Source organism: Brienomyrus brachyistius, chromosome 20 (genome assembly GCF_023856365.1).
Source record: "Brienomyrus brachyistius isolate T26 chromosome 20, BBRACH_0.4, whole genome shotgun sequence".
Lineage (NCBI taxonomy): Eukaryota > Metazoa > Chordata > Actinopteri > Osteoglossiformes > Mormyridae > Brienomyrus > Brienomyrus brachyistius.
This window is the reverse complement of record NC_064552.1, coordinates 19,532,534-19,558,808: the sequence shown is the minus strand read 5'-3', so window position 1 is coordinate 19,558,808 and position 26,275 is coordinate 19,532,534. Positions and strand designations below refer to the sequence as shown.

At 49.4% G+C, this 26,275-nt stretch overlaps 1 protein-coding gene across 1 annotated transcript in view; it reads left to right on the top strand.

Moving 5' to 3' along the window:
• LOC125715631 (son of sevenless homolog 1-like) overlaps positions 1-26,031 on the top strand; it is a 42,503-nt gene extending 16,472 nt beyond the window's left edge. Inside the window, exons 5-22 of the mRNA XM_048987398.1 lie at positions 636-845; positions 1,015-1,158; positions 1,830-1,940; positions 2,177-2,275; positions 4,227-4,354; positions 5,574-6,232; positions 16,060-16,141; positions 16,255-16,377; positions 16,702-16,805; positions 17,144-17,366; positions 19,339-19,458; positions 19,561-19,723; positions 19,903-20,020; positions 20,445-20,617; positions 20,858-20,974; positions 21,107-21,380; positions 21,631-21,752; positions 22,361-26,031. Of these exons, the coding sequence (XP_048843355.1) occupies positions 636-845; positions 1,015-1,158; positions 1,830-1,940; positions 2,177-2,275; positions 4,227-4,354; positions 5,574-6,232; positions 16,060-16,141; positions 16,255-16,377; positions 16,702-16,805; positions 17,144-17,366; positions 19,339-19,458; positions 19,561-19,723; positions 19,903-20,020; positions 20,445-20,617; positions 20,858-20,974; positions 21,107-21,380; positions 21,631-21,752; positions 22,361-22,834 (3,444 nt within the window). The 3' untranslated portion in view covers positions 22,835-26,031. The remainder of the gene's footprint in view (positions 1-635; positions 846-1,014; positions 1,159-1,829; positions 1,941-2,176; positions 2,276-4,226; positions 4,355-5,573; positions 6,233-16,059; positions 16,142-16,254; positions 16,378-16,701; positions 16,806-17,143; positions 17,367-19,338; positions 19,459-19,560; positions 19,724-19,902; positions 20,021-20,444; positions 20,618-20,857; positions 20,975-21,106; positions 21,381-21,630; positions 21,753-22,360) is intronic.
• The last annotated feature ends 244 nt before the right edge of the window (positions 26,032-26,275 follow it).

Here is a 26,275-nt window from a genome sequence, read left to right as displayed (position 1 = left end):
TTAATAATGGAGTTCCAGGTCTCCCTCAGCAATATGTGAACCTCTCATTCTGTGTTTCTCAACCCAGTCCTGAGGACACAGACAGTCCACGATTTTGCTCCCTACTGGGGGCTCGGAGAAGCAAAAACGTGGACCGTCTGGGGTCCCCAAGAACCCGGTTGGGAAACACTGCAGTAGCTCATAAGAGCTGTGAACTCATGACCACAGTTGAGCCTATGTTGGCTCAATGAGTGATGGGCATTTTATCATGATCTCATGCTTTATATCTCTGGTAGCATTCTCTTCAGTGCCGTCTCTGTCACCGAAGGGTGTCTTCATGGTATATGCTCAGGGTGCCATAATGAATCTTTGTAGTAATTATGCCTTGGGGATATGATCAGTTTAACTGCTGTTAACACACAGCGTCCTGCTCGACAGATGAGCCAATTAGCGTCTAGTTAGTATTCCTTTAAAATACAATGAGGTCAAATTGCCCAAGTCCTTCAAGACAGTTGAAGGATGCTTGAGCCTGTCCCAGTCCCCCATTCCTATGCAAGGCAGGACTTCACTGCTGTATCATACAGGGAAGAGACGTTCCTCTAAGCTATAACCCTGTAGGATGTGCAGGTAATGATTGAGTTGACCCGCCCCGCCAGGTACTGATGGACATGTTTAACCAAGACGAGGAGGACATCAGTGGTTTTCCCCTCATGGACGAGGAGCCCTCGGGCTCTGGGGTGCAGATGTACTATGACCTCGTGAAGACCTTCATGGCGGAGCTGCGGCAATACCTGAGAGACCTCAACCTCATCATCAAGGTCTTCCGGGAGCCCTTTGTGTCCAACCCCAAGCTCTTCTCTCATCACGTAGGTGCCCTGTGCAGCAGGGGGGGCTTATGGGAATCTCTTCATTTGGCTGCTTGTCTTCTCACGTGTTTAGCGTTTGGGTGTCCAGGCCAGCAGCGTGATGGGGCCTGTGGCCGTGATACCTCACCGCATGTGATACCTCACTCAGGCCTTTCCGCTGCTCCCGTAGGACGTGGAGAACATCTTCAGTCGCATCGTGGACATCCAGGAGCTTACGCTGAAGCTGTTAGGGCTCATCGAGGACACTGTGGAGATGACAGACGAGGGGAGCCCTCACCCGCTGGTGGGAAGCTGTTTCGAGGACCTGGCCGAGGTGAGGAGCCACCAGATCCTCATCATGGGACTGTGTGTAGATTCTGTAACTTCAGAACATACTTAGACCTTCTCAAAATGATATTAAAGATGAAGGATGAATTGCATTTTCAAAAATACATTTCAGACAAGAAAAGCAGTTACCGTTCCCAAGGTCATTATGTTTTGTGTGCATTTGTTTCGGCCTCTGAGTTTCGGCATGTTTAGAGGAGCATCATTACATCACAGTGAGCGACGGGTCTCTCTGTGTCCTGGAAGATCTCTCCATGGAGAATGACAGTTAAGGACAAGGGTCGCACCGCACTGCACCTGCATTCTGCAGTGTGGCATCCTCCACCAGAGAATGCTGGATGTAGAAATGCGAGACGCTGATGATGATGCCGGAGAGATTTTTATCTGCACAGCATAGGATTTTGGGTGCTTTTCAAGCTGAATAGCTACTGATAGCTGGTAGCTGTAGTTGGTAATTAGGAGGTCTACATTTACAAAGTCAACCTGGAGTTGTCTGTAGTTTGCATGTTGTGTAATCTGTAATCTTGTGTTGGGCTGATAGCTGTGGTCATTGGCTGAATAGTAGCATTTTTTTTATAATAAGGTACTTCTGAGGTGTTGAGACCCTTTCAGGTGCTTGAGGGCCATCGCCATCCGCTAACAAGAGCATGTTCTTCTCAGGAGCTGGCCTTCGACCCGTACGAGGCGTACGCCCAGGATATCCTGCGCACAGGCTTTCAGGACCACTTCCTGAGCCAGCTGTCCAAACCGGGGGCTGCCTTCTACCTGCAGGTAACCCATGTGGACCTGGGTGTGTAGAACATTCCGCAGGGCCTGCTTGTGGTGACACTTGCCGCTTTACCGGTTGGGTGTTTCAGTGGAGCGGGCTGTCTGAGCGCCTCACGCGAGGCGAGGTCTCCAGCAGCGCTTGGGACGCAGGGACCTGCAGCGCGTCATTGATAACTGGGAATGAGACGGTCTTCTGTATGTTGCACACTGTAAACATGTTGTCATTTGCCGTCCCGCAGTCCATAGGCGAGGGCTTCAAAGAAGCCGTGCAGTACGTGCTCCCCCGGCTGCTCCTCACGCCTGTCTACCACTGCCTGCACTACTTTGAGATTTTAAAGGTAAGAAGTCGGGGCAACCTGGCAGGTTGTAGCCCTGCTCATCAGTCTCTGCTCACTCGTCTTTCCCCCGAGAAGGAGCGACCTGGAGACCTTCACAGGGGCGCTTTGGAATATTTACTAGGTGGCTTCCAGCTGGTTGCCATGGTGCTTTTGCTAATAATTATATTAGTAGCCAGTGTGCAGCGTCCTTGGAGCTGGGGGTTAAGAGCCTTGCTCCAGGGCGTACGGACTTGTAACCATTTTGCTGAGGCCCGGGCTTTAGTCTCAATCTTCTGATCACAGACACAGAGGCTTTGCCTGCTGATCTACTGCATCCTTTCTCCCAAATTGTGTGTGTGTCTGTCTGTGCTTTTTTTATTTTTTTAAATCATGGAGGTCACACTGATACAGATCGTTGAATCTTGCCACCCCTTACATGCACATACACGCATGCTTCTGACAGGAGTCTGCTGGCTGCGGTTGGCCTCTCAGATGTCACGTGAGGTTTTGCGCCACATCACGTTTTTTCCTATCTGCCTGGATCTTCTGGTCGTGGCTCCCTGCCATCCATGGCGACGGGTTTATTTTTAACGAGTTTCCTTAGCGATGCATGCGCTTGAATGAAAATTCAAGACCATCGGGTTTACAGTTGCTGGAGAGATGAGTTTTGCCCAAAAATACACGCCGGCGCCAGGTGGCCCCCCCCTCCCTGTCCGGCTGCTCCGAGAGCCTCTTGGTCCTGCCCTCATGGCTCCTTCACCCCAGCCTGGGCTTCTCCTGAGACTCCCAGCGCAGTCCTTCACGCTCCATGCAGAGAGGGAATCGGACCGGAGGTTCGCACCACGGTCTCCTGTTCCTGATTTTAAATTAGTGAAATTATGAGTGAAATTAAATGGGATTTTTGCATGGAACATTAATGATAGTAACTTTGTCTAATACAGGGAGAGTTTCATTTAAAGCCTCCAGTGGTGGGGGTCTCTCTTTCACAGGGAGTGTGTGGGCCCAGAGCAGCCTGCAGCACTTTGGCACAGCCGCCCGGTGCACAGTGACACTAAAGGCGCAGCTCTTGGCTCAGGCTCCCTGCTGCCCGCCTTCCTGCCCCCTTCCTTCCTCCGTCAGTGAGCCTCCTCGCTCATCGCGCTGCCACTTTCAGGCTCATCGGCAGACCTGCCATGTGGGCGGACCTGTGAGGGCGCCCGGCCACACCAGGGCCGCTTCCCGGTGGACCGTATTTGCTTATGGGGCGGCGGTGGTCAGTTTCCATGGTGACCCCCACCCCCAGGGTCTCCTGGAGCTATTAGAGGGCAGTCCTGGGGAGGGGCGTATTCAGCAGAGGCCGTGCCGGTGGCATCGCTGTCAGAGTGGACCCGCTGGTGACAGCGCGTCACCCGACTGCCTGCTGAGGGCGTCTTGGCCGGAAAGCCCCACCCTGTGCCACCGCCGCACCAGAAGGTGTGAACGCGACCGTTTCTGCTTTGCTGCTTGTGGCTTTTTCGTAACTGCTCCTCATTTCTGGGAAGGCGCCAGACAAGTCAGTGATGTACTCGATACCCGATGGCCGCGTGGGCCAGCCAGTCACTCTGCCGATGGTGCCTGGCTGTCTCTGCACGTCGATTAGCTTAAGCCTCCCCGTTAGAGGCTTAGGGTGAGTAACAGCCTGTATTGGCCCAGCTCGTCTCTGCAGGGACAAAAGTGGGGCAGTGCCCTACCTGCCTGGGTGTGAGGCAGAGATGTCTGGCTCGGGAGGGGGCGGGGTGTACTGACGGAGCACTGAGAGCCCCTTCTCAGGTAGGGTGCCGAATACTGCGCATTAAAAGGCAGGATGTTGGGAGAGCAGCATCCCTACCAGCTGTCTGAGACGGTTTGTGCTGCATTGAAAGATCGGCTCTAAGGAGCAGCTTTGCTGTAATCGGAAAGGTGAGGCGTGTTGTGGGAAGGCCGTGCGAGTGACGGTGTCTCCTTTCCTGTGTAGCAACTAGAGGAGAAGAGTGAGGATGAGGAGGACAAGGAGTGTCTGAAACAAGCCATCACCGCCCTGCTCAATCTGCAGAGCAGCATGGAGCGGATCTGCTCCAAGAGCCTGGCCAAGCGGAGGCTGAGGTGAGTCCTGCCGCACCCCTCCCCACCCCGTACCGTGCCGGCCCCCTTCACCCTGAGCTCGGACCCTCTTCCTTTGCTCATTTCCCTTAGTCCTGGACTCCTGCCCCCCACCCTAAATGTCATCAGTGGCGTTTCCTTAATCTCACTCCCTACACCCAGCACTGTGTAGCTGTGTGTGTGTGTGTGTGTGTGTGTGTGTGTGTGTGTGTGTGTGTGTGTGTGTGTGTGTGTGTGTGGAGAGGGGATGTTACATCAGTAGGCTGGGCTGCTCTCCGTCGCCCCTCCCAGCTATTGTTTCCAGGTCTAGAGGAAACGAGGGAGAGTAAGAGATGGAGAGTAGGGGAGCCGCTGGGGAGTGCCTGGCTGCTGCCCTGTCTGCACAGACCTGTGCTCTCTCCCGGTCCCCTTGCCACGTTCCTGCTTTCCTCCGTTTTGTTGTTCCTATGCCGAGGATGTAGGGTGATCCTTCGGACATTTAGCCACTAGTGGTGTTTTTATGGGTGATTATGGCGTGTTTTTGCATCCTACTGAAGGAAAAGCGATGTTTGAGGGATCGTCTCGTGTGAAGGTTTGGAGTTCCTTGCAAGCCGGAAGGATTAACCGATGTGTTTTTACTGTGAGCGAGGGGTGGCTCCTCTCTTCCTATTGGTCCAGGCACTTTTTACCTGGCTGTAAGAAGGGACAAATGGCGAAGAAACCTGAGCTGAAGACGGTGCAGGCAGCAGGCGGCCAGCTTTAACGCCGCTCAGTTGTGTGCGACGCGTCTTACATACTCACCAAGATGGGCTCCCCGCATGTTGGATTGTATGGTGTAGCGTAAAATCCGTCAGTGTGATTTGATTTATATATGCTGGAGTCTTTTGCCTAATCGACATTAAGCCGGAGACCTCGATAGGGACGGTGCCGGTATGAAGGGAAACCGTCCCACTGGTAGTGCTCTGCCTTTCTGACAGGACCCGTGTCCCCAAACGTAAGCTAGTGTCCTAAGTCTCTAATTAGTTTTTTAACTTGCTTATAATTTCTGAGAAACAAATGTATTATTTTCTTGATAGCTCATTGCGTAATCTGAGCAAATCTGGATGTCGAGAGTAATTCCCCTCAGCGTGCTTGCTGATTTGCTCCGGTTGAGTGTTTGTGAGTGTGTTTGAGATTGTTCTGGAATCCATGCTGCCGAAGTGATCCTCACGCTCGCATTCACCAATCTCCCATCTCCTCCCAGCGAGTCGGCCTGCCGCTTCTACAGCCAGCAGATGAAGGGCAAGCACCTGGCCATCAAGAAGATGAACGAGATCCAGAAGAACATCGACGGCTGGGAGGGCAAGGACATCGGCCAGTGCTGCAGCGAGTTCATCATGGAGGGCACGCTGACGCGTGTGGGCGCCAAGCACGAGCGCCACATCTTCCTGTTCGACGGCCTCATGATCTGCTGCAAGTCCAACCACGGACAGCCGCGCCTGCCCGGTGCCGGCGCTGCCGCCGAGTACCGGCTCAAGGAGAAGTTCTTCATGCGCAAGGTGCAGATCAACGACAAGGACGACACTGGCGAGTACCGGCACGCCTTCGAGATCACCCTGAAGGATGGCAACAGTGTGGTGTTCGCCGCTAAGTCAGCCGAGGAGAAGAGCAGCTGGATGGCAGCGCTGATCTCGCTGCAGTACCGCTCCACGCTTGAGCGCATGCTGGACCTCACCTTGCTGCAGGACGAGAAAGAGGAGCAGATGCGCCTTCCCCGGCCCGAACTGTACCGCTTTGCAGAGCCTGACTCCGAGGAGAACGTTGTCTTCGAGGAGAACGTACAGTCCAAGTCGGGCATCCCCATCATCAAGGCTGGCACCGTGACCAAGCTCATCGAGAGGCTCACCTATCACATGTATGCAGGTGAGCTGGGAGCGGCTTCTCTGTGAGCGTTTAGTCATGTCTGAGCTCCGAACCTGGACGTTCTCTGTAGTTAAAGGGGTGAATTTTTTGGCACATGTGCCTTCTCTCTAAAGGCAGGGCTGATGGTGTGTATAGCTTGTGAAACCAAGCCGAACTGTTATGTTATGTCATGTTATTTTCAGATAGTAAACAACATAGATAGCATTCAGGAGTGAACCGGCAGAATGCCAGGAAAATGGTTGCCTGTCCTTCTAGAAAAAATAAGTGTATTTCGGTTAGATTCCCAGTTTTTTGGAAACTGTCACTGGATGACAGTATGTGTCTACAATTACACACTTGGATGCCCTATACAGGGCGCAGTGTCCGGTGTTTGCAGTCTGCTGAGAGCTCGAGTACAGAGAGGCCATATCTGGGCCCCACGATTTCGTCAGTGCTGCTCTATTTAAAGCAGTTTTTGTGTGGCCTGTAAATATTTCAGAAGCCCGTGGACGTCAGTGTCACTTTGTTCCGGTGTCATTCCTGTGCCGATAATGTGGCGCCCCCCCCCCCCCCCCCAGCTGATGCCCTTGGCCATCATTCACGGGTCAGAGTCTCCCCCTCTGTAAATGAGTCCTTTGCTCTTCCCATGCTAGTAGCAGACAGACAGAGGCCCACCGAGAGCTCGCTCTAGACAGGCTGGCTGCCCCTCTTCCAGGCCGGTCACTACAACGTGCTTGTGCCTTCAGGCCTGAATAAGCTCTCGTTAAGATGATAAAGCTCTTTTCTGCCCAAGCAACAGCTAAGCATAGCTGCAGTGTTAACTGGAGAAACAATGGAGTACAGTGAAATGGAGATTTTCCCAGGGATAACACCTTTCAAAAAGCATTCATTCAGTCATGTGCTGGTTTGCTGCATACTCACTAATGTGCGGCTGAATCAGTTTCTGAAATCAAGATGCATTCAGACTGGGAGTATCGGTATATTATTAGAGATGCACCGATCCGATATTCAGATTGGTATCGATGCCAATCCAGACCTATTTGACGGATCGGCCATACATGACCGATCCACGGCTAATACTTATTTTGTTTTGGTGGTCTCTAAAAAGAGAGAGAGACAGCTCCTATTTCATGTTAAATCTACTTGTACAATCAATTGCACAACAGCTCTTATATATTTTAAATGTGTTTTTCCGGTATTCAAGCTGAACGCAAAAGCTGCCACTCAGTTTTGTTTGCTATTTAGTGGGTGTGAGCGCAGTGACTTCTGCCTGCTGTGACGTCATGCACATACCCTTTGCAGTAGGAGTGTTAGAGGATCAGAAAAGAAGCTGATGAAGCATTTTACGCTTTTAACAACTAGTAGCACAGCAATTTGCAATCTTTGCAAAAACAAAGTTTTGAGAGGTGGTGGGTGTAGTGTTTACTGGAAAATTGTGTGAGATAATGCGAGTAACATGAAAAAAAGCAATGTATGGTTTGGGAGTTGCTAGTTTGGGCTGTTTTGCATACTCACTGCAGCTTGTGATACACGAGGGGCTGCAATGCCAGCGAAGTGTAAGTCACATCGTCGCCAGTGGGAGAAAAATTGTGAGGCATTTTAAGCATTCGCCACTTGCGTATCGTCTCCGGGAAGATATTCATATCGAACTCTAAATGCCTCAAGAATGCTTAAAACAAGATGTACAAACGAGGTGGAAGAGTACGTTATGTATGTTTGTAGTAGTCTAATTAAAGATTTTTTGGCATACATTTTTTCATTTGTATTTACTAGTTGAGAAATATTACTAATATAAATAGTATAAATATATATTTAATATTAAAATATTACAGTAAAAATTGCTGTTGTATCGAAATCTATATCGTATCAGTAGTTGTGTATCAGAATCAGATCGGCGTTAAAAAAAATGTATCTGCCCGTCCTATGGTATTATATTTGCACTCCGCATATGTTCACGCCTTTTCAGGATTTTAGGACTCACTGCCGGGATTTATTTCTGTTCTGTTCCTGACTTTAAAACTCAAACATGGTAGAGAAAAATATCTTTTAAAAACATGGGTTCTTCTCTATTACAATATAATCACTTAGATTAAAATATTTTTGATATCTAATGGTGGCTCACGATACTATCTGAAGCCGTTTTAACCTCCTTTAGTGCACATTTCTGTATTTCCATCCTGAATTCTTTGGTCAATTCAGAGGGATGCATGTCCTGTGGGGGGGTGATTGGGCCCCCACTGCCCGGCTACAGGTACATGTTCCTCTGAGGTGGGATTGTAAGTGGCCCATGTGAACTTTCCCACGAAAGGCATCTGCAGTAAATTTTTGTTTTGTTTTCCTTTTCACTTTTCAGTCCCTAAACAAACCAAACACCAGGAAAGTGTATTCGTGAGTATTTTGACTGCCAGGGAAAAGGTGCATCTTGTCCTTGGCACCTCACACCCACTATGGGTCATGGGTGCAAATCCAGCACCCTGTTCCACCCAACTTGATTAAGTGGGGAGAATCTGAACTCAACGCTGGTGTTCACCAGGGTGTGTGTGTGTGTGTGTGTGTGTGTGTGTGTGTGTGTGTGTGTGTGTGTGTGTGTGTGTGTGTGTGTGTGAATAATGGACTGTTGAGATTCTAGATTATTTGTTGCTATTTGAATATTGATATCCCTGCTCGGTTGTTTTGCTAATGCAGAGAATGATGTGGATTTATCATAAAATATGGAGGCTGCCACCTAAAAGAGAACAGCCAAGTGTGGAGGCATTTTAATATGCAAACTGAAAATTATTTTGTGCAAACTTAACTTGTATACAGACATTCGAGAGGTTCAATGCTAAATGCATAAGAATCTGTAACATCTGCAAGTGCCTGTGGTAGATGAAGTGTCACAACAGAGATGCACTAATTCACCGGCCAGGGACCAGAATTGACCGATACCAAACCAGTCCGTTTTATGCATGCACCACACGTCATACACACAGCGGCGCAGGCAATAGCCTCACAGCCACGAGCACACTCACATTGTAATTTCACTGCTGCATTTCGTTGGATCGTTTTTGGCAGTTATCATAAGCTTTGAGTCTATATTCATAATTGACAGAAAATTAGTTTCTTTTTCCTGTCAAGTTTTCTATGCACGCAGCATTAGCTTCAGATAGCTAGCCAGAAGCAGACCGGTTACTTTGATAACCGCAAAGGCAAAGTAGGGCTAAGTCAAACAATGGTATAAAAAAACCTCAGAATGAACATTAAGTGGACTACTTGATTACAATAAGCAAATTAATTACAGTATTTGTACTGGATTGATTCTGTCCCTAGATTTTTGATCCATATAAGCGGTTGATCCTTATAATAACTATGATCACTATAAGAGATTTACACTGTACACGTGAAGTACAATAGGGGAACCACCACGAAAACAAGGAGGTAAACTTTAAACTGGTTATTAAACATATAGTAGATAATCTTGAAAATGAATAATCATTAAAATTGCAAAGCTAGCTATGTTTTTTTTCCTATGACAGAGTAAAAAAAAAAACGTTTTAGCAAACCTTTAAACCCATGCACTATAATGTCCATACAGTATGAAGGTATGAAAAAGTCAGATCTTAAGCTTTCTTACTAGAGATGTAAGAATTGTATGTGCATAACATGTGATGTCGGTATTAATATTACCCTGCCCTTATAATTTAGAAGAGTATAGTACATTTCAGTTTCATTTAGAGGTATGTAACCTATGAACTTTTTTATTTTAAGGCAAGTATAAAAAAGAGAAAAGGGTCAATGTGGTTATCTGGTGAATTTTAACATACTGGAAAATGACATAAGTGACGTTTCTTTAAATCTGTTGCACCTGCGCTTATTCGGTAAAGTAAAATACGTCAGATAAAGTTGGGTGTACAGCTGCTCATTTTCAGTTCATTGTTATTTGTTCCTCTTTCCAGTCAAAGAGCTCTTTATTCTGAGAGAAGACCCTGTAACTTAGTACAGTTTGGGGGAAATTGTAAAGTGTAACAAGTTCTTTAATTATGAAAAATCAGTTGCATTCAAGAAAAGTTGATTTTTGTATATGCTGTCAATTATAGTTTATAGAAAGAAAATCGTCATCGGCAGAAATCGGTATCGGCGGGTCGTGCACAAAAATAAGAAATCAGAATTGGCCAGGAAAGTTGCAATCAGTGCATCTCTACTTGACGCCGTAGGCAACTGACACTTGGTGATTTTCCTAATTTGCCGGTAGGGGGCAGGGCGGGAGCAGAACCATATACATCTGGGGGTCCCCGAGGACCGGATTGAGAAACACTGGCATAGACTACATGCTAAGATTGTTAATACTGCTGCTTCTCATTTATGGAGTGAAATGATTTAACACTGACAATAGTCTGGTCCTGATGGATTTTGCATTTACTATGTATTCCACTTTGTTTACTGTAGTCTTACATAGTCACACGAATAACCAGATAACCATCAGATATCACTGTCCTTTGTGTGAATATTGAAAATAGTCTCTCTGCACATCCCTAGTATTCATGTTTAATAACTTTAACCCAATGGTAACATGTGCAGTGTGTTGGGTGCAGTGTGTTGGGTGCATGCCCTTGCGTGCATACCGCTCTGTGCTGTGCCCATGTCCCCCTGTGTGTGTGTGTGTGTGTGTGTGTGTGTGCGCACATACCGCTCTGTGCTGTGCCCATGTCCCCCTGTGTGTGTGTGTGTGCGCGCATACCGCTCTGTGCTGTGCCCATGTCCCCCTGTGTGTGTGTGTGCGTGTGCGCGCGTGTGCATACCGCTCTGTGCTGTGCCCATGTCCCCGTGTGTGTGTGTGTGTGCGTGCGTGCGTGCGTGCGTGCGTGCGTGCGTGCGTGCGTGCGTGTGTGCGTGCGTGCGTGCGTGCGTGCGTGTGCGTGCGCATACCGCTCTGTGCTGTGCCCATGTCCCCCTGTGTGTGCAGTGTGTGTGCATACCGCTCTGTGCTGTGCCCATGTCCCCCTGTGTGTGCATACCGCTCTGTGCTGTGCCCATGTCCCCCTGTGTGTGCAGTGTGTGTGCATACCGCTCTGTGCTGTGCCCATGTCCCCCTGTGTGTGTGTGTGTGCATACCGCTCTGTGCTGTGCCCATGTCCCCCTGTGTGTGTGTGTGTGTGTGTGTGTGCGCACATACCGCTCTGTGCTGTGCCCATGTCCCCCTGTGTGTGTGTGTGTGCGCGCATACCGCTCTGTGCTGTGCCCATGTCCCCCTGTGTGTGTGTGTGCGTGTGCGCGCGTGTGCATACCGCTCTGTGCTGTGCCCATGTCCCCGTGTGCGTGCGTGCGTGCGTGCGTGCGTGCGTGCGTGCGTGCGTGCGTGCGCATACCGCTCTGTGCTGTGCCCATGTCCCCCTGTGTGTGCAGTGTGTGTGCATACCGCTCTGTGCTGTGCCCATGTCCCCCTGTGTGTGCATACCGCTCTGTGCTGTGCCCATGTCCCCCTGTGTGTGCAGTGTGTGTGCATACCGCTCTGTGCTGTGCCCATGTCCCCCTGTGTGTGTGTGTGCATACCGCTCTGTGCTGTGCCCATGTCCCCCTGTGTGTGTGTGTGTGTGTGCATACCGCTCTGTGCTGTGCCCATGTCCCCCTGTGTGTGTGTGCATACCGCTCTGTGCTGTGCCCATATCCCCCTGTGTGTGTGTGTGTGTGTGTGTGTGTGTGTGTGTGTGCATACCGCTCTGTGCTGTGCCCATGTCCCCCTGTGTGTGTGTGTGTGTGTGTGTGCATACCGCTCTGTGCTGTGCCCATGTCCCCCTGTGTGTGTGTGTGTGCATACCGCTCTGTGCTGTGCCCATGTCCCCCTGTGTGTGTGTGTGTGCATACCGCTCTGTGCTGTGCCCATGTCCCCCTGTGTGTGTGTGTGTGTGTGTGTGTGTGTGTGTGTGTGTGTGTGTGTGTGCATACCGCTCTGTGCTGTGCCCATGTCCCCCTGTGTGTGTGTGTGTGTGTGTGTGTGTGTGTGTGTGTGTGTGCATACCGCTCTGTGCTGTGCCCATGTCCCCCTGTGTGTGTGTGTGTGTGTGTGCATACCGCTCTGTGCTGTGCCCATGTCCCCCTGTGTGTGTGTGTGTGTGCATACCGCTCTGTGCTGTTCCCATGTCCCCCTGTGTGTGCAGTGTGTGTGCATACCGCTCTGTGCTGTGCCCATGTCCCCCTGTGTGTGCAGTGTGTGTGCATACCGCTCTGTGCTGTGCCCATGTCCCCCTGTGTGTGCAGTGTGTGTGTGCATACCGCTCTGTGCTGTGCCCATGTCCCCCTGTGTGTGCAGTGTGTGTGCATACCGCTCTGTGCTGTGCCCATGTCCCCCTGTGTGTGCAGTGTGTGTGCATACCGCTCTGTGCTGTGCCCATGTCCCCCTGTGTGTGCAGTGTGTGTGCATACCGCTCTGTGCTGTGCCCATGTCCCCCTGTGTGTGCAGTGTGTGTGCATACCGCTCTGTGCTGTGCCCATGTCCCCCTGTGTGTGCAGTGTGTGTGCATACCGCTCTGTGCTGTTCCCATGTCCCCCTGTGTGTGCAGTGTGTGTGCATACCGCTCTGTGCTGTGCCCATGTCCCCCTGTGTGTGCAGTGTGTGCGCATACCGCTCTGTGCTGTGCCCATGTCCCCCTGTGTGTGCAGTGTGTGCGCATACCGCTCTGTGCTGTGCCCATGTCCCCCTGTGTGTGCAGTGTGTGCGCATACCGCTCTGTGCTGTGCCCATGTCCCCCTGTGTCCGCGCTCTGCGTGGCCACGCTGCTCGACTGGGGCAGGAGTCTATTTTTGGCCTCTTTGTGGAGTGTCAGCGCAGTTCTGTGCGTCACCAGCTTCTGTTTCCTCCCCGCGATCATTCTGGCCCGATTGTTTATAAATCCACACAGAAGCGCTCATTGTTCCCCATCTGCCCTGCCAGCAAACGACTCCCTGCACAGATCCGTCATGTGAGCAGGCAGCCCCCTGCTCTCCACTGCCTGCATGTGCCTTCACCTGTCCTTGTTCGCTCAGATTTATTGCAGTTCCTCTTCCAGTAAATATGGAGAACAGGCACTGATAGTGGGGACGCTTCCGCCCCTTTCTGATGGCTTTGTTGGGGCAAGTCCTGAGGAAAAAGACAAATCCTGAGACAAAGACGTCGACTGCACAGAAAGGTTTAGGTTCTGTCACTGTTACGGATTCCCCATACAACATGATTTCTTAGGCCCCCCTGCCAGAACCCGGTAAGTGAGGTTATGTGGGAATGTAAATTACTATTACATTTTGATTTGAGTATTCTATCATCCTGATATCCTAAACTCAAACCTTTAACTTCACTGAAAAATCTCTATAATATTACCATGCAAACTTACACAATTTTAATGGAATGCAAAAGCCAACTACTGAACTGTACAGGAATTAAGCACATAAAAAAAATAAACGATGTGCTACCTGATCGGAGGGTCGGGGGTTGCTGATGGTGACATTTTCCGAGCTAGCAGATTCCAGCAGATTAGAGGACGAATGTTGCATGGTTTTTATTCGGCGAAAAACGAAAGATCTGCTGGCCAGATTGAATAATGAGTTGTAAACGTTGCAGGTCATATAAATAAACTGTAAATAAAAGGCTGTATCACAATCCATCACAATCGACCCGCCTCCTCTACAATGTGATTGGTTATCTCTCTGATTGGTCATCTCTCTGAACCAAGTCCCACAAGTTAACCAAGCTCAGAAGGCCTCCTCCTTCACCGTAACCGCTCCCTTTACCGCTAGTGTCCACCGCCGGATTCAGGCGTTGTCGGTGCCAAGCACAGCCACCTCAGCAATGGTGGCACGGAACATTGCCCATTCAGACTCAGTATCTCCAGTCACTCTCAGAATGGAAGAGATGTTTTCCCAGAGGTCTGGGATGGAGGTCTCCCAATTGAGACTTTCTGCCTGACATTCGCCATTGGTTTAGCTGTACCACATCTGTCCATCACCATGGCACGTGATCCAACTTCCCACCAGATGGTGATCGTGACAGCTCAGCTCCTGTCTTCCCCTAAGTCTCCAAGACCTATGGTTGCAGATATGATTCTATGATTGCAAAATCAATACTTGAGCTGTGGTCTAAGGTGCTTTGGTGCCAGGTGCACTTATGAACATACTTATGCCCAAACATGATATTCGTTACGGACAAACTGTGGTTAGCGCAGAAGCCCAGTATCACAGCACTGCTCAGGTTGGGATTTGACCAGCTGTGCCTCTGAGCACCATCCCAGATCTCCCTGTTGTTACCTGCGTGAGTGTCTAAGTCCTCCAGCATGGGTATCTTCCCGCACCCCCTCCAAGGTCTCCAAGAAGGCCAGGTTATCTGAATTGATTTTCGGGTAATAAACACCGAAAACATTTAAAGTATCCACATGCTATAAAACCGAATCAATGTCTTTTTAACAATACGCCGTATGAGCTGTGATCGGCGTTTCAGCCCTCTGCCTTCATAAGGCCTCCAAGGCAAACCTTTTCATCTATGATCCCGCCCAATGTCCACGATTGACTGACTGGCAAGCATTAAATGTGTGTTTATCTGTGCTATGGGTGATCAGACAGAAGTAAAAACTGCATTTGCAGCAATGTCCAGTTTTCCCAGTGTAAACTGGGCAATCGATTGCACCGATACTGCGATAAATAGACCTTAAACTGTACTTTATCAAATGCACAACAGTTCAGCATACAGCAGTAGATGCAACGAAATGAGTGCTAATTAAGTTACGTTTGTCAGTCAAAAGTCATTTCTTTCTATCAATGCACAAGTCATCTGTGACGCTGTTATGACATTAACTTTATGGCTTAGAGTTTCTCATACCACGTCAGGATCTCCTGACTGCTCTGCCACGCGCATCAGGAAGCTTGAAGGCAAAGATGTGGGTTTGCCTGGACAGTCACACTGGCCCTGGGCACAGCAAGTCCTTTCTTTCTGTCTTCTGGTTGGATCACTTTTTCCATATGTATCTTTTTGTTTGGTTGTAGTGCGTTTTATTGAGCTGGTGGAATTTATTTCAATGTCGATTTGTTGCCATTTTGCATACTTTTTTAGATTCAGTTTTATTGACGTTGCTTAAAGTACTCGGACAAAGAAAAGCAGGTTGGAATCTAATCTGAAAGTACAAAATAGTGCAGCAGCACTATAAACGGCCGTACAGTATGTACATGTCATAAATAAATTGTTAGAAAATCTACTTCTGGATATTTTCTTGTGATAATTGTGCTTGGTCATTTTTATCATGCCCCTTCCTCATACTGTTCAAAATTCTACTTGTAAGTCAGACTTTGTAACCAGAAAGGCTTTATTTGCATATTATGAGCTTGCAGGTCATTTGCATTGACTATTTATGGTTATTCAGGATGGCTACTGGGCCGGATCTCAGGCTCGTGGACCTACGCACGTTTACAACATGGTTCCAACATTTCCGAGGGGAAATGTGTGTAGCGCCAGGTTTGATCAATCTGAATTTTTTTGTGCGTATGCATTTTTTCCACAATGAATTATATGCAAAGTTTGATAAATGCTGCCTCTGGTTTGTTTATGCTCTTCCTAAGGGTTGTTTGAATCAGCCTTAGTCTGGCCCCTTACCTATGACCAATTTGACATACAGTAGGAGGCCCTACCAGGGACAATTTCCCCATGGAAACACAGCTTCTAGAATCTCTAGGACTCTCAAACTGCTCCCCATGACAAGGTGGTGATTCGTGGAGGGGGCTAAATGGTTTAGCATGATGAAAAGTTAAGACTAGTAATAAGCCTACATTCTGTTTGAGAACATTTCTGATGCTAATTAATCCCAAGGGAGGATTTGCTGATAACTTACACCATCATCCGAACAATGTTTTTGCAGATCCGAATTTCGTGAGGACCTTCTTGACAACATACCGGTCGTTCTGTAAGCCACAGGAGCTGCTGGACCTCCTGATGGAAAGGTGAGTGGGCTGCTGCCATGTATGAGGTGTAGGAGATGCCGAGAAGGTTCACAAAGCCGGTGAGGTCTGGTTAAGGTTCTGCCTTAGGCTCTAATACCCTGTGTGCATCTCAGGTTCGACATACCAGAGCCCAAACCACCCGAGGCCGACCAGTTCGCCATGGAAAACGGGGACCAGCCTCTCAGCGCCGAGCTGAAGCGTTTCCGTAAGGAATATGTCCAGCCAGTCCAGCTCAGGTACCTCCTCGTCTTCCATCCCGGGGTCTCCCCCTGAATGGGGAGTGGCCTCCAGCACTGCATGCATCACCAGTCCTTTAAGGCCGTGAGCTGTTTCCTAAACATGTCTTTCTGCAAAGAGGATTGTGCGATTTTAGCGTTTTTTTGTTAAACACCTGATCAAGTATGTGTTCAAGGGCCTTTTTATAGTTCCGATATTCTTGGATGAGTACAAGGCCTCCGTGATACTGCTTAAACCAGCCAGCTTATATTTTCCTGTCTGGGTCATGCCGGGCAGTCTGTCTGTCGCTGTCATTAGCGTCACATCTCCGCCTGTCCCTGCAGAGTTCTGAACGTGTGCCGGCACTGGGTGGAACACCACTTTTACGACTTTGAGAGAGACCCTGAGCTGCTCAGGTGCTTGGAGGAGTTCATCGGCACTGTCCGAGGTACTCGCGTGCGACTGCCTTCCCCAAATAGCACCACCTGCTGGTAGTAGCCGCGTGATTCGCCGATAGCTCCTCATCTTCTGGAAGATTAACAGCTCTTGTCAGACAGCTCCAGACTGGTTTAAAATGACTGAAGTGAAGAGAATTTTACTGTAGCCCTTTGGACTAAAGTTGTAGTAAATGGACGAAATCCTAATGCTTTCGCCAGGCGATGACGTCATCTTTGTCCCCAGCTGCCATGTCGGCTAACTCCGATCACCCCCCAGCCCCAGCATAATATTTCTCCCGGGTCGCTCCCCGCATGCGTCCTTTGAAGCACACTCCTGTTGTCCTGTCAGGGAAGGCCATGAGGAAGTGGGTGGAGTCAATCACCAAGATCATCCAGAGGAAGAAGCAGGCGCAGGCTAACGGAGCCAGCCATAACATCACCTTCGAGAGCTCGCCGCCACCCATCGAGTGGCACATCATCAAGCAGGGCCAGACGGAGCAGTTCGACCTCATGACCCTGCACCCCATCGAGATCGCCCGGCAGCTCACGCTGCTCGAGTCTGACTTCTACAGGTGCCACTCCTTCGCTGCTGCCTCCACACCCAACCGTGATTAACCCTCTGGGGTCTAGGGGTGGGGAACACACTGTCACTGGCTGGGGCATGGTCACACATTTCTTTCAATATCATAATTTATTTGCCATGAATTAAGTTTATTTCTTACATATTTGTTTTGGCATTAAATTCATCTTAATCTTAGTGTACTTTGTAAATGTCAGATTTATGTGAAGTTTGTAATTTGACATCAAAGTATAGGCATATTGCTAAATGCAGTTTGGAACACTTGCAGAAACATTATAAAAGTACATAATAAGCAATGGTTTGATCCCAGATATCTGATCACCAAAGTCTTGGCTACATGAAGATGACTAAATGGTGTAGTTGCAACATTCAGTTTTATAAATAAGAAAAACCGAAGTCATGTCACTATTTCTGGGCTCCTTTCATTGAATATGTAGTAACTTTCATGTGTATGAATGAGCCATTCACACCTGGCCATATCCCCCCCTCCCTTTTATGGTGCTGATGGGGATGTATCTGGATCGTGTTTCACCACTGCGTTGTTCATCTAATCACCATGCAAATGCAATTTGAATATGCACTAATGCGGCTATTTATAATGTGAATAGCGATCTTCAGGTGAGATCAGCATTACACGCCCCTGATGCAGGTAAAACAAAGGTGACATGGTTTACTTTTTTTCCAGTTTTAACTTAATTTGAAAAACTTTAATACTTCCGACAACTGTTGTTTTGAAAAGGAGACAGATTACGGATTTAATCAGCGTTTTTTTCATGTTCATTTATGAACTGAAATACAGGAGAAAGATGCGCGCATCCCCGACCATGCCGCCGATTCCAGATGGTTAATGCAGGTTTTTAGTGATGTGTGAAAGGGCTGGTCCTGGTTGACTGTAATCAGACACCTTCTTTGTTGCAGGCATCTCTGCAGCTTTTAGGAGATCGTTGTTGCTGGGCTGCTGTTTGCAGGAGCTTTATTGATTTGAGGTGTCTTAGTTTGCAGTGTCAAGTAAGAGTGTCTAAGCTAGTCTTGGTGCGTAACTTGGAGGAGGATTTCAGGGCAGCCAGGCTGTCATGTCAAGTCAGCTGGGCTTCATCGTTGTACAGATATACAGTGGCAAGATAAATCATTCCCTCAGGACCACGGTGCAACATATAAGCAGCTTTAAAAGGGATAAGGTTTTCCCAGTATTTAGGGTGCAAACCGCAGGGCAGTGCAAAACAGGGGGGGAGTGAACATAGGGTCCACACTTTAACTTTAGGGTTCATATGGGCAGCTGCAGATGAGCTGGTGGACAAGGAGCCAGTTTGATGTGGGAAACCGAGCAGGATACCAGCCTGACGGTCAGGTTTCTAGGTCCTGTGGTGTGATGGCCAGTCAGTAGGCAGGCAGACAGGGGGGAAATTCGTCAGTGAATTACTGTTCTAGTCTGCAAAAAGGATACATTACAATTTCCAGGATGAAGACGCCATTTTTCCCTCCCTGCCATTTGCATTTCTGTTTGTGTTATTGGGACGCATTTCTGCATGGAATTTATTTTATGCTCTCATTTCCAAGGCTTTCTTGGTGAAATCTTAACCTTAGTATTTTAATCACCAGCTCTTTCTGTTAAGCTCCCCATTGTTCGGGAGCTGAAACAATGAGGATTGTGGAGTCCAGCCGGGGAGCAGCTCCTGCCTGGGGCCGCCGGGCTCCTCTCTTTCTCACACACACACACACACACACATGCGCACGCGCGCACCCAAGTGCGACACAGCGACACACTTCCCCCGTGACATCACGCTGCCGTGGGAACACTACGCTTAGGTCTTACCCAGGGATTATTCTTCCCTCATTCCCACAGATTTCACATATATACAACAGGGAAGGTGCTCATGACCCTATTGTCTGAGGTCATGCTTCAGAGTGTCTATAGCGACTTATTAGCACTGACCTATGACCCCACCCATCTGGGTTTTCCACAGGGCCGTCCAGCCGTCCGAGCTGGTGGGCAGCGTCTGGACCAAGGAGGACAAGGAGCTGAACTCGCCCAACCTGCTGCGAATGATCCGTCACACCACGAACCTCACGCTGTGGTTCGAGAAGTGAGTCTCAAGGCTGGGTTGCGTAGGGCCTGCTAACTACTTGCAGAAACGTGAGTGTTTTTCATTGGTCATTGTTTGTGCAATTGCCATCTCTCTTGCCAGGTGTATCGTGGAGACAGAGAATCTGGAGGAGAGGGTGGCAGTGGTGATGCGCATCATTGAGATCCTGCAGGTCTTTCAGGAGCTCAATAACTTCAATGGCGTGCTAGAGGTGGTCAGCGCCATGAACTCGTCCCCAGTCTACAGACTGGACCATACTTTCGAGGTACAAGATCTCTCCCCCCCCTCCAGGGAAAATGGTTTATAGAAAGCACAAAGTAATCTAGAGTCCATCACTCCCATTGGTGGTGGTGAATGAAAGTTGGATGGGCTTTTTTTACACACAGCATACATGGTAGTTCAGCCCATGATCTCTTCCTGCCTCATTTTGTCTGTCCTCTCCAGCAAATTCCAAGTCGACAGCGGAAAATTCTGGAAGAGGCCCATGAACTCAGTGAAGACCACTACAAGAAGTATCTGGCCAAACTCAGGTCTATCAACCCCCCATGCGTGCCTTTTTTTGGTATGTCCCAAATGGAGAAATTTGGAATTTGGGTTTATGGGGTAACCTGGAGTCTATCCCAGTCAGCAAAAGGTGCAACATGGGAATTCTGGTCACACACACACACACACACACACACACACACACACACACACACACACACACACACACACACACACGCGCGCGCACTACATACATGCAATGGCCAATTTAAAAGTTAACACCAGTTTACTCTTTGAACTACACAAAGCAATCCACACAATATAAAATGCATACTCCACACCCACAGAGCAAGGGGGTGGCATTCAATTTCCAATCCATAGAGATGGACCCCAGTACCACCTACTGTGCTGTGCTGCCCTTGATCGTGAATTTTGTTTGTAAACTTTCTAATTGTTCATATCAAAAGCTAATGACACCATGGGTCTCCACCGCTTTCTGTCAGGAATTTACTTGACTAATATCCTGAAGACTGAGGAGGGCAATCCTGACTTCCTGAAGCGGCATGGGAAGGACCTGATCAACTTCAGCAAGAGGAGGAAAGTGGCCGAGATCACTGGGGAGATCCAACAGTACCAGAACCAGCCGTACTGCCTGCGGGTCGAGAGCGACATCAGGGTGAGAGCCTGTCAGTCGGCGCTGGGATTAGTCTAGTTTATAATTAAACCTGGGAGTGTGACACTAATGAGTAGAATCAATCAAGTCAGTCAGAATCACTGTAGCATTAAGAGGGCAGCCTGCTGTTCATTTGTCATCAGTTTCCTGAGTATATTTCATGATTGTTCAGTTACCGCTGTAGCTACTTTACACTTTGACCGCGTTGGATTCCCCCCCCCCCCGCCATTTTGAAATCTACAGAAATTCTTTGAGAATCTGAACCCCATGGAAGACAAGATGGAGAAGGAGTTTGCCGACTACCTGTTTAACAAATCGCTGGAGATAGAACCTCGCAGCGTCCGGACCCTGCCACGATTTGTGAGTGCCTCCCCCCTCCCCCCCCCCATGGATCTTTTGTATCATGTGACTCCCTTGCCGCCGTGTTTCCAGCAATAACCATGGCGCTCGTCCCTGATCTGCTGCTCTCTCCCTCTCCTGCTCCTCCCACAGGCCAAACGGTACCACTACACCCTGAAGTCCCCGGGGGTACGTCCGTCTGCTGTGCGGCCCGGGGCCATGCGCCACCCTACGCCGCTGCAGAACGAGCTCCGCAAAATCAGCTACAGCCGCATTCCCGACAGTGAGACCGAGAGCGCGGCCTCGGCGCCCAACTCGCCGCGCACGCCGCTCACGCCGCCGCCGCCCGCCTCGGGGGCCTCCAGCTCCAATGACATCTGCAGCGTCTTCGACTCGCCCCAGGGCCCCTCCAGCCCCATGCACTCCCGTAGGTCCCGCCCTCTTTCTGCGTGGCCTTGTCCCGCGAGCAGCATCTTCAGCTTTGCTGCGCTCCTATAGGCTGCCAGGACTGCCCTGCTCCATTATTTCAACTTTCCCTAAGCGGAGGTCGTTCCTTGTCTGCTCTCTTGGGTTTAGAGCACGGGAGATGGGGCAGACGTCTGTGTCTCGTGTCGTGGGGCTTCCCTGCCATGTGCCTCCCCATAAGTGGCTGAGACGCCTCCTCTTTCTCTCCCCAGGATGCTCGTCGGTGTCGTCGGTGACCAGCTTCAACAGGAGTGTGGAGGAAGCCCCCGTGCCCCCCCCCGTGCCCCCGCGCCGGCGGCCCGAGTCGGCTCCCGCCGAGTCGTCCCCCTCAAAGGTACAGCAAGCTCCTCTCCTGTGGCCTCACATTCTCCACTGTGTATATGAATGTGACTCTGTGAAAGACCGACGCGCCGCCCCTTTAAATGGACCGCGATCATCACCATTTCTTACGGGCCTTTAATTCTGCCAATTTCTCTCAGTAAAAGACATAACTGAACGGATCCTGCCTGAAGTTGTTATGGATTCGTCATTTATCCTAGTTACCAAGTAAAACAAATAATTCCATCTTACTATTAAGTTACATTCCTGAGTAATTGAATTATTTTATACTGAAATAGCAAATCTGCTGATTGAGGGCTGCCTGAACGTACCCTGCCGTCTGTGACAGGTGGAGTTTGATGCTTGGCTTACTGTATAAGAATAATAATCATAATAACAATTACTATTATAACCCCCTCCATATTCATGTTCTGCTTTGCTTGGTATTTAGGGGTAAATGGGGGGACCCATAGACAGTCCACATTTTGCTCCCTCTGAGCTCACTGCTTGGTAGGAGCAAAAACGTGGACTCTCTCTGGGTCCCTGAGGACCAGGCTGGGAAACACCTGACCTAGTTTTATAAGGATTAATGACCTTTAAACCCCCCGCCTCCCCCTTTCTCAGATCATGTCTAAGCACTTGGACAGCCCCCCTGCCATCCCACCCCGCCAGCCCACCACCAAGGTGTACTCACCACGCTACTCGCTGTCTGAGGACCCCGACAGCCCACCCAGCCTGCCACCCCGGGAGCCCGTGAAAACGCCGGACGTCTTCTCCAACTCCCCCCTCAACCTGCAGCCGCCCCCCCAGGGCCGCAAGAGCGAACTGAGCCAGACTTTCTTCCCATCGTCGCCATTCTGTGGCGGCCCACCGCAGACGCCCTCCCCGCTCGGACCCCGCAAGCACCTGCCCTCGCCGCCCCTCATCCTGCAGGATGGCGAGCCCCCGGGCGGAGCCGCGGGCCCCCCCGTCCCCCCCAGGCAGAGCACCTCCCAGGCCATTCCCAAGCTGCCCCCCAAGACCTATAAGAGGGAGTCCGGGCACCCATCACTGCATCGAGACGGACTCCCCCTCCTGGAGAACGCCAACCCCTCCTGACTGTGCCGAGAGCTTGTGGGGGGCACTGTGGGCTGGGCTGCTTAACACTAAAGTACGGGCCCCCCACAGACAACAGAGTAATGGGAAGGAGGCAAGGCTGGCAGTGCCCTGAGCGTGTCAGAGATGCCCCCTGCAGAGCACGCCCAGCGAGCGCCGCCTCCGGTCCCAGGTGGCGCGTTCGGCCTTGTTTGTGTTTCTCTCATTGTCTCGCCCCCCTTCCTGTTCATTGTGCATTTTTATTTTGTTTTTAGGGGAACTCATTTCAGCAAATGAGTCTGCGATCTGCATCTGGCCAAACAAACTCGAATAAAAATCGCCATCTTCGGGACTCTGTTTTCCCCACCTCCTTTTTTCCCGCTTGTTTAAACAAAGAAAAATGTCAATAAATGGATATTTTAAAGGTCCCGCACTGAGATGCTGCTTTAGAGGCCGGATGAAAGCGCAAAATCGCAGTGCAAAACCCGCCCGCGTTTCAGGCTGACGGTGGGAGGTGAGTCCCCGCCCATGCCATGCCTCTTGGCTCCGCCCTGCCCCCTCAGCCACGCCCAAAGGGACTTGAGAAAGGGGGCTTCGGGACGGTTAGACGCTCGCGTTTGAGTCACGGGCGCGCGGCTCCTGCTATTAGTCCAACAGTACCAACAGTGAGGTACCTTGCACACCAAAGAGGTACTTTCAAACATTGTGAAACACAAATTATAAATTCATTTTTGTTAGTGTGTTTTTTTTTTTTTTTTTGATTGAAGTATGTAAAAATTTTGCCTTCTTTAAACAAGGGAATAAAAGTGTTTTTACTGTTGCAAATTACAGGCTCACAATGAGACTGGGGAAAAAAATGAAAAAAAAAAACGTTGTGAAAGCCTGAAGTTAACAGAATTAACCAAGCTCCAGTTACCTGGCACTTCGCTGTTGTCAGTGTTCCCAAGTGCAGTCAGCTTCCTGACGGTCTGTTACTGTATTTCTGATCCAGTGTGGTGGGCCTACCTGTGTGTTGGAGTGTGTCAATGGATGCCATTGTAAGTGTAATTATTTTATTGTTTTTAAATGGGTGGGCTGTGGGGGTGGTGAATGGTTACTTACTGAAGCCCTGGCATCCAGTCCCGTTAATGTTATGCAGTTTGCCAGTTTCTGGGCCTCGTCTCTCTGCCTTAAAGTTTGACGTGTTCAGCAATTTAGTTTAGCAGGGTCTGGATACCTTGCCCTCCCTATAGGAGGCGCTTGTGCTTATCTGCTAGACATAGGCCTTTGGAACTCAGTCGCTGAGCCTCACTGCTTCACCACATGCCTTGTTTTGTGCCCACCCCAGCAGTCGGGGGAGGGGGGGCAGCCCCTGGCAGAGCCCTCATCTTTTGCGCCTTTAAGAGTCTTTGGTTTTTCCTTCCTTTCTTGTCTTTTGAGGGATGTTCCTTATCATTTCAGGGTAGTTCTTTGCATATGACGTGTGCGGAAAGGCCAGCATGTTGGAGGAGGCCGCAAGGGATAGACACGGTATTCCTGGGATTTCCTTTTCCGAAGACGCGCTTAGCAGTCTCTCGGGATCTTGCCCGCCTTCACAGCCCCCACCCCCAGGAACTGAAACGCCTTGCGGGTTTAAATCGGCCCCTGTCCCTCCACAAGTTGCCCTTCAGTGCTGTGCATTAATGACCTTTTATCAATAGACCAGTTTGAGCAGGTCCCTGATTTCCTGCGTCTAACCATAGCAAGTGCCCCTTAAGCCTGCCCTGGTCCTTCGTAATGCCGCATGCCGTAGTCAGATCTTGGGAATCGGGCCCCACCGGCATCAGGGGGTGGTTGGCACTGCAGGGGCCGGGTCACCAGGGCCGCAGGGGCCGTGAGGGGTGTCAGTGGCTGGAGAGGCCAAACCGCCCTGGTGCTCAGCTCCCCAGCCGCTTCTGCTGTGCCACACAGATCAGAGTGATGCTTCCCAAAGAGAACTTGCAGCTTTTGGGGGGTTTTTTTGGTGAGTGAGGGGCTTGCAGATTTATTAATTCTACTTTCCTTTTGCAAAAAGGCTTGTTTGGTGGCTGTATCCCCCTGGCCCGGTTCAGGCAGGCTTTTGGGCTCTAGTTAGCACCAGAAAGGTGTATAAATGAGCCACCTTGAGGACCTGGTGCCTTGCTGCATATTTTAATAGTTGAATGTGCCCTGCAGTTAGAGAAACCAGGGTCCCAGTGTCGCTGTTCCTGGGGGCTGTACTGGGCAGTTAACTTTGGCCACCAATCAGCAGTCATGTGCAAATGATGTCATAGCCATCAGACTCTCGCAAGGTCCTTTTTTATGAAAGGGAATTGTAAGTTTTTAAGGGGAAATCCAGTAATAACCAGTCTCAAAAGGGCTTTGGAACAATAACATTTTAAATAAACCTGTTACTGTAAAGTGCTTTTGTTTCCAAGGCCTCCCAATACAAATTGTGCTTAACACTTTTAATCTTGGATAATCAGTCATCAGAGCTGCATGTCTTCTGGAATGATCCCTTACCCAGATTCCCAGTCATGGTGGGCGTTTCCTCCTCTTTGCGTCTTTAAAGCACAAGTTTGCCAGGTGTCCTATGATGTCAGAATGGGCCCCGAGTCGGATCAGAGTTCAGATCGCTGTACTGTTTCTCCTGGTGGCCTTTTCCGCTGTGTTGGCACCTCTTTGTACATCTAATTAATTTGCTCCCAGAAAGTGCCTGTAATTACACCACTAATTTAGCGCTGTACGTTTTCCTGGTTATGCCCAACTGAGAGCTGAGTGAAGTTTTTCCTCATAGATTGTAACGCCTCATAGCCAATGAGAATATTTCCAGAACATATATTCCCCCCCCTAAGGTTATATTTGCAGCAGTGTTGCCATAATTTGCTCTCTGCGTTAATTGAACATCATATATGAAAAAAAATCAAGTACTCATTCATCTTCTAACATGGCAAATCCCTGCCGCCACACACACTCACAGTGGTTTCAGTATTCAGTGTTAGAAAAAAATAGTCCCTCCATGTTGGAGGGAGGAAAACCGTCGCTGTCTCGACATTTTTGGGATTTTTTTTTTGGTCTAGATGTCAATGACTGACTGGTAACCATGGAAACCAGCACTGCAGGAATTCCGAGTTGTACTCAGCTGGCTGAACTGTGACCTACTTGAACTGTGCAAAACCAACAAATCCCTGATTGTATTTTCAGGCTTTTAAATCTAAAATTAAAATGTTTTAGTGCAACGTGAAGTTTGACTACACGTGAGTTTGTGTTTTCCTTTCATAAATAGATTATGGAGCCAATAGGCCCATTGTTCTAAGGGCCTTGCTTGGTACACAGCTGCTTAAAGGCTTGTTTTTCCATAATGTGATAAATCTGACTGGACCCACTGGCAATCAGCCACTACCTTTGAAAAGTCTGCTTGCAAAGCTTTGATGTTGTGAGGTTTGGTACAGTGTTGCAAATGGAATGCATGGAATCCTACATGGCCAT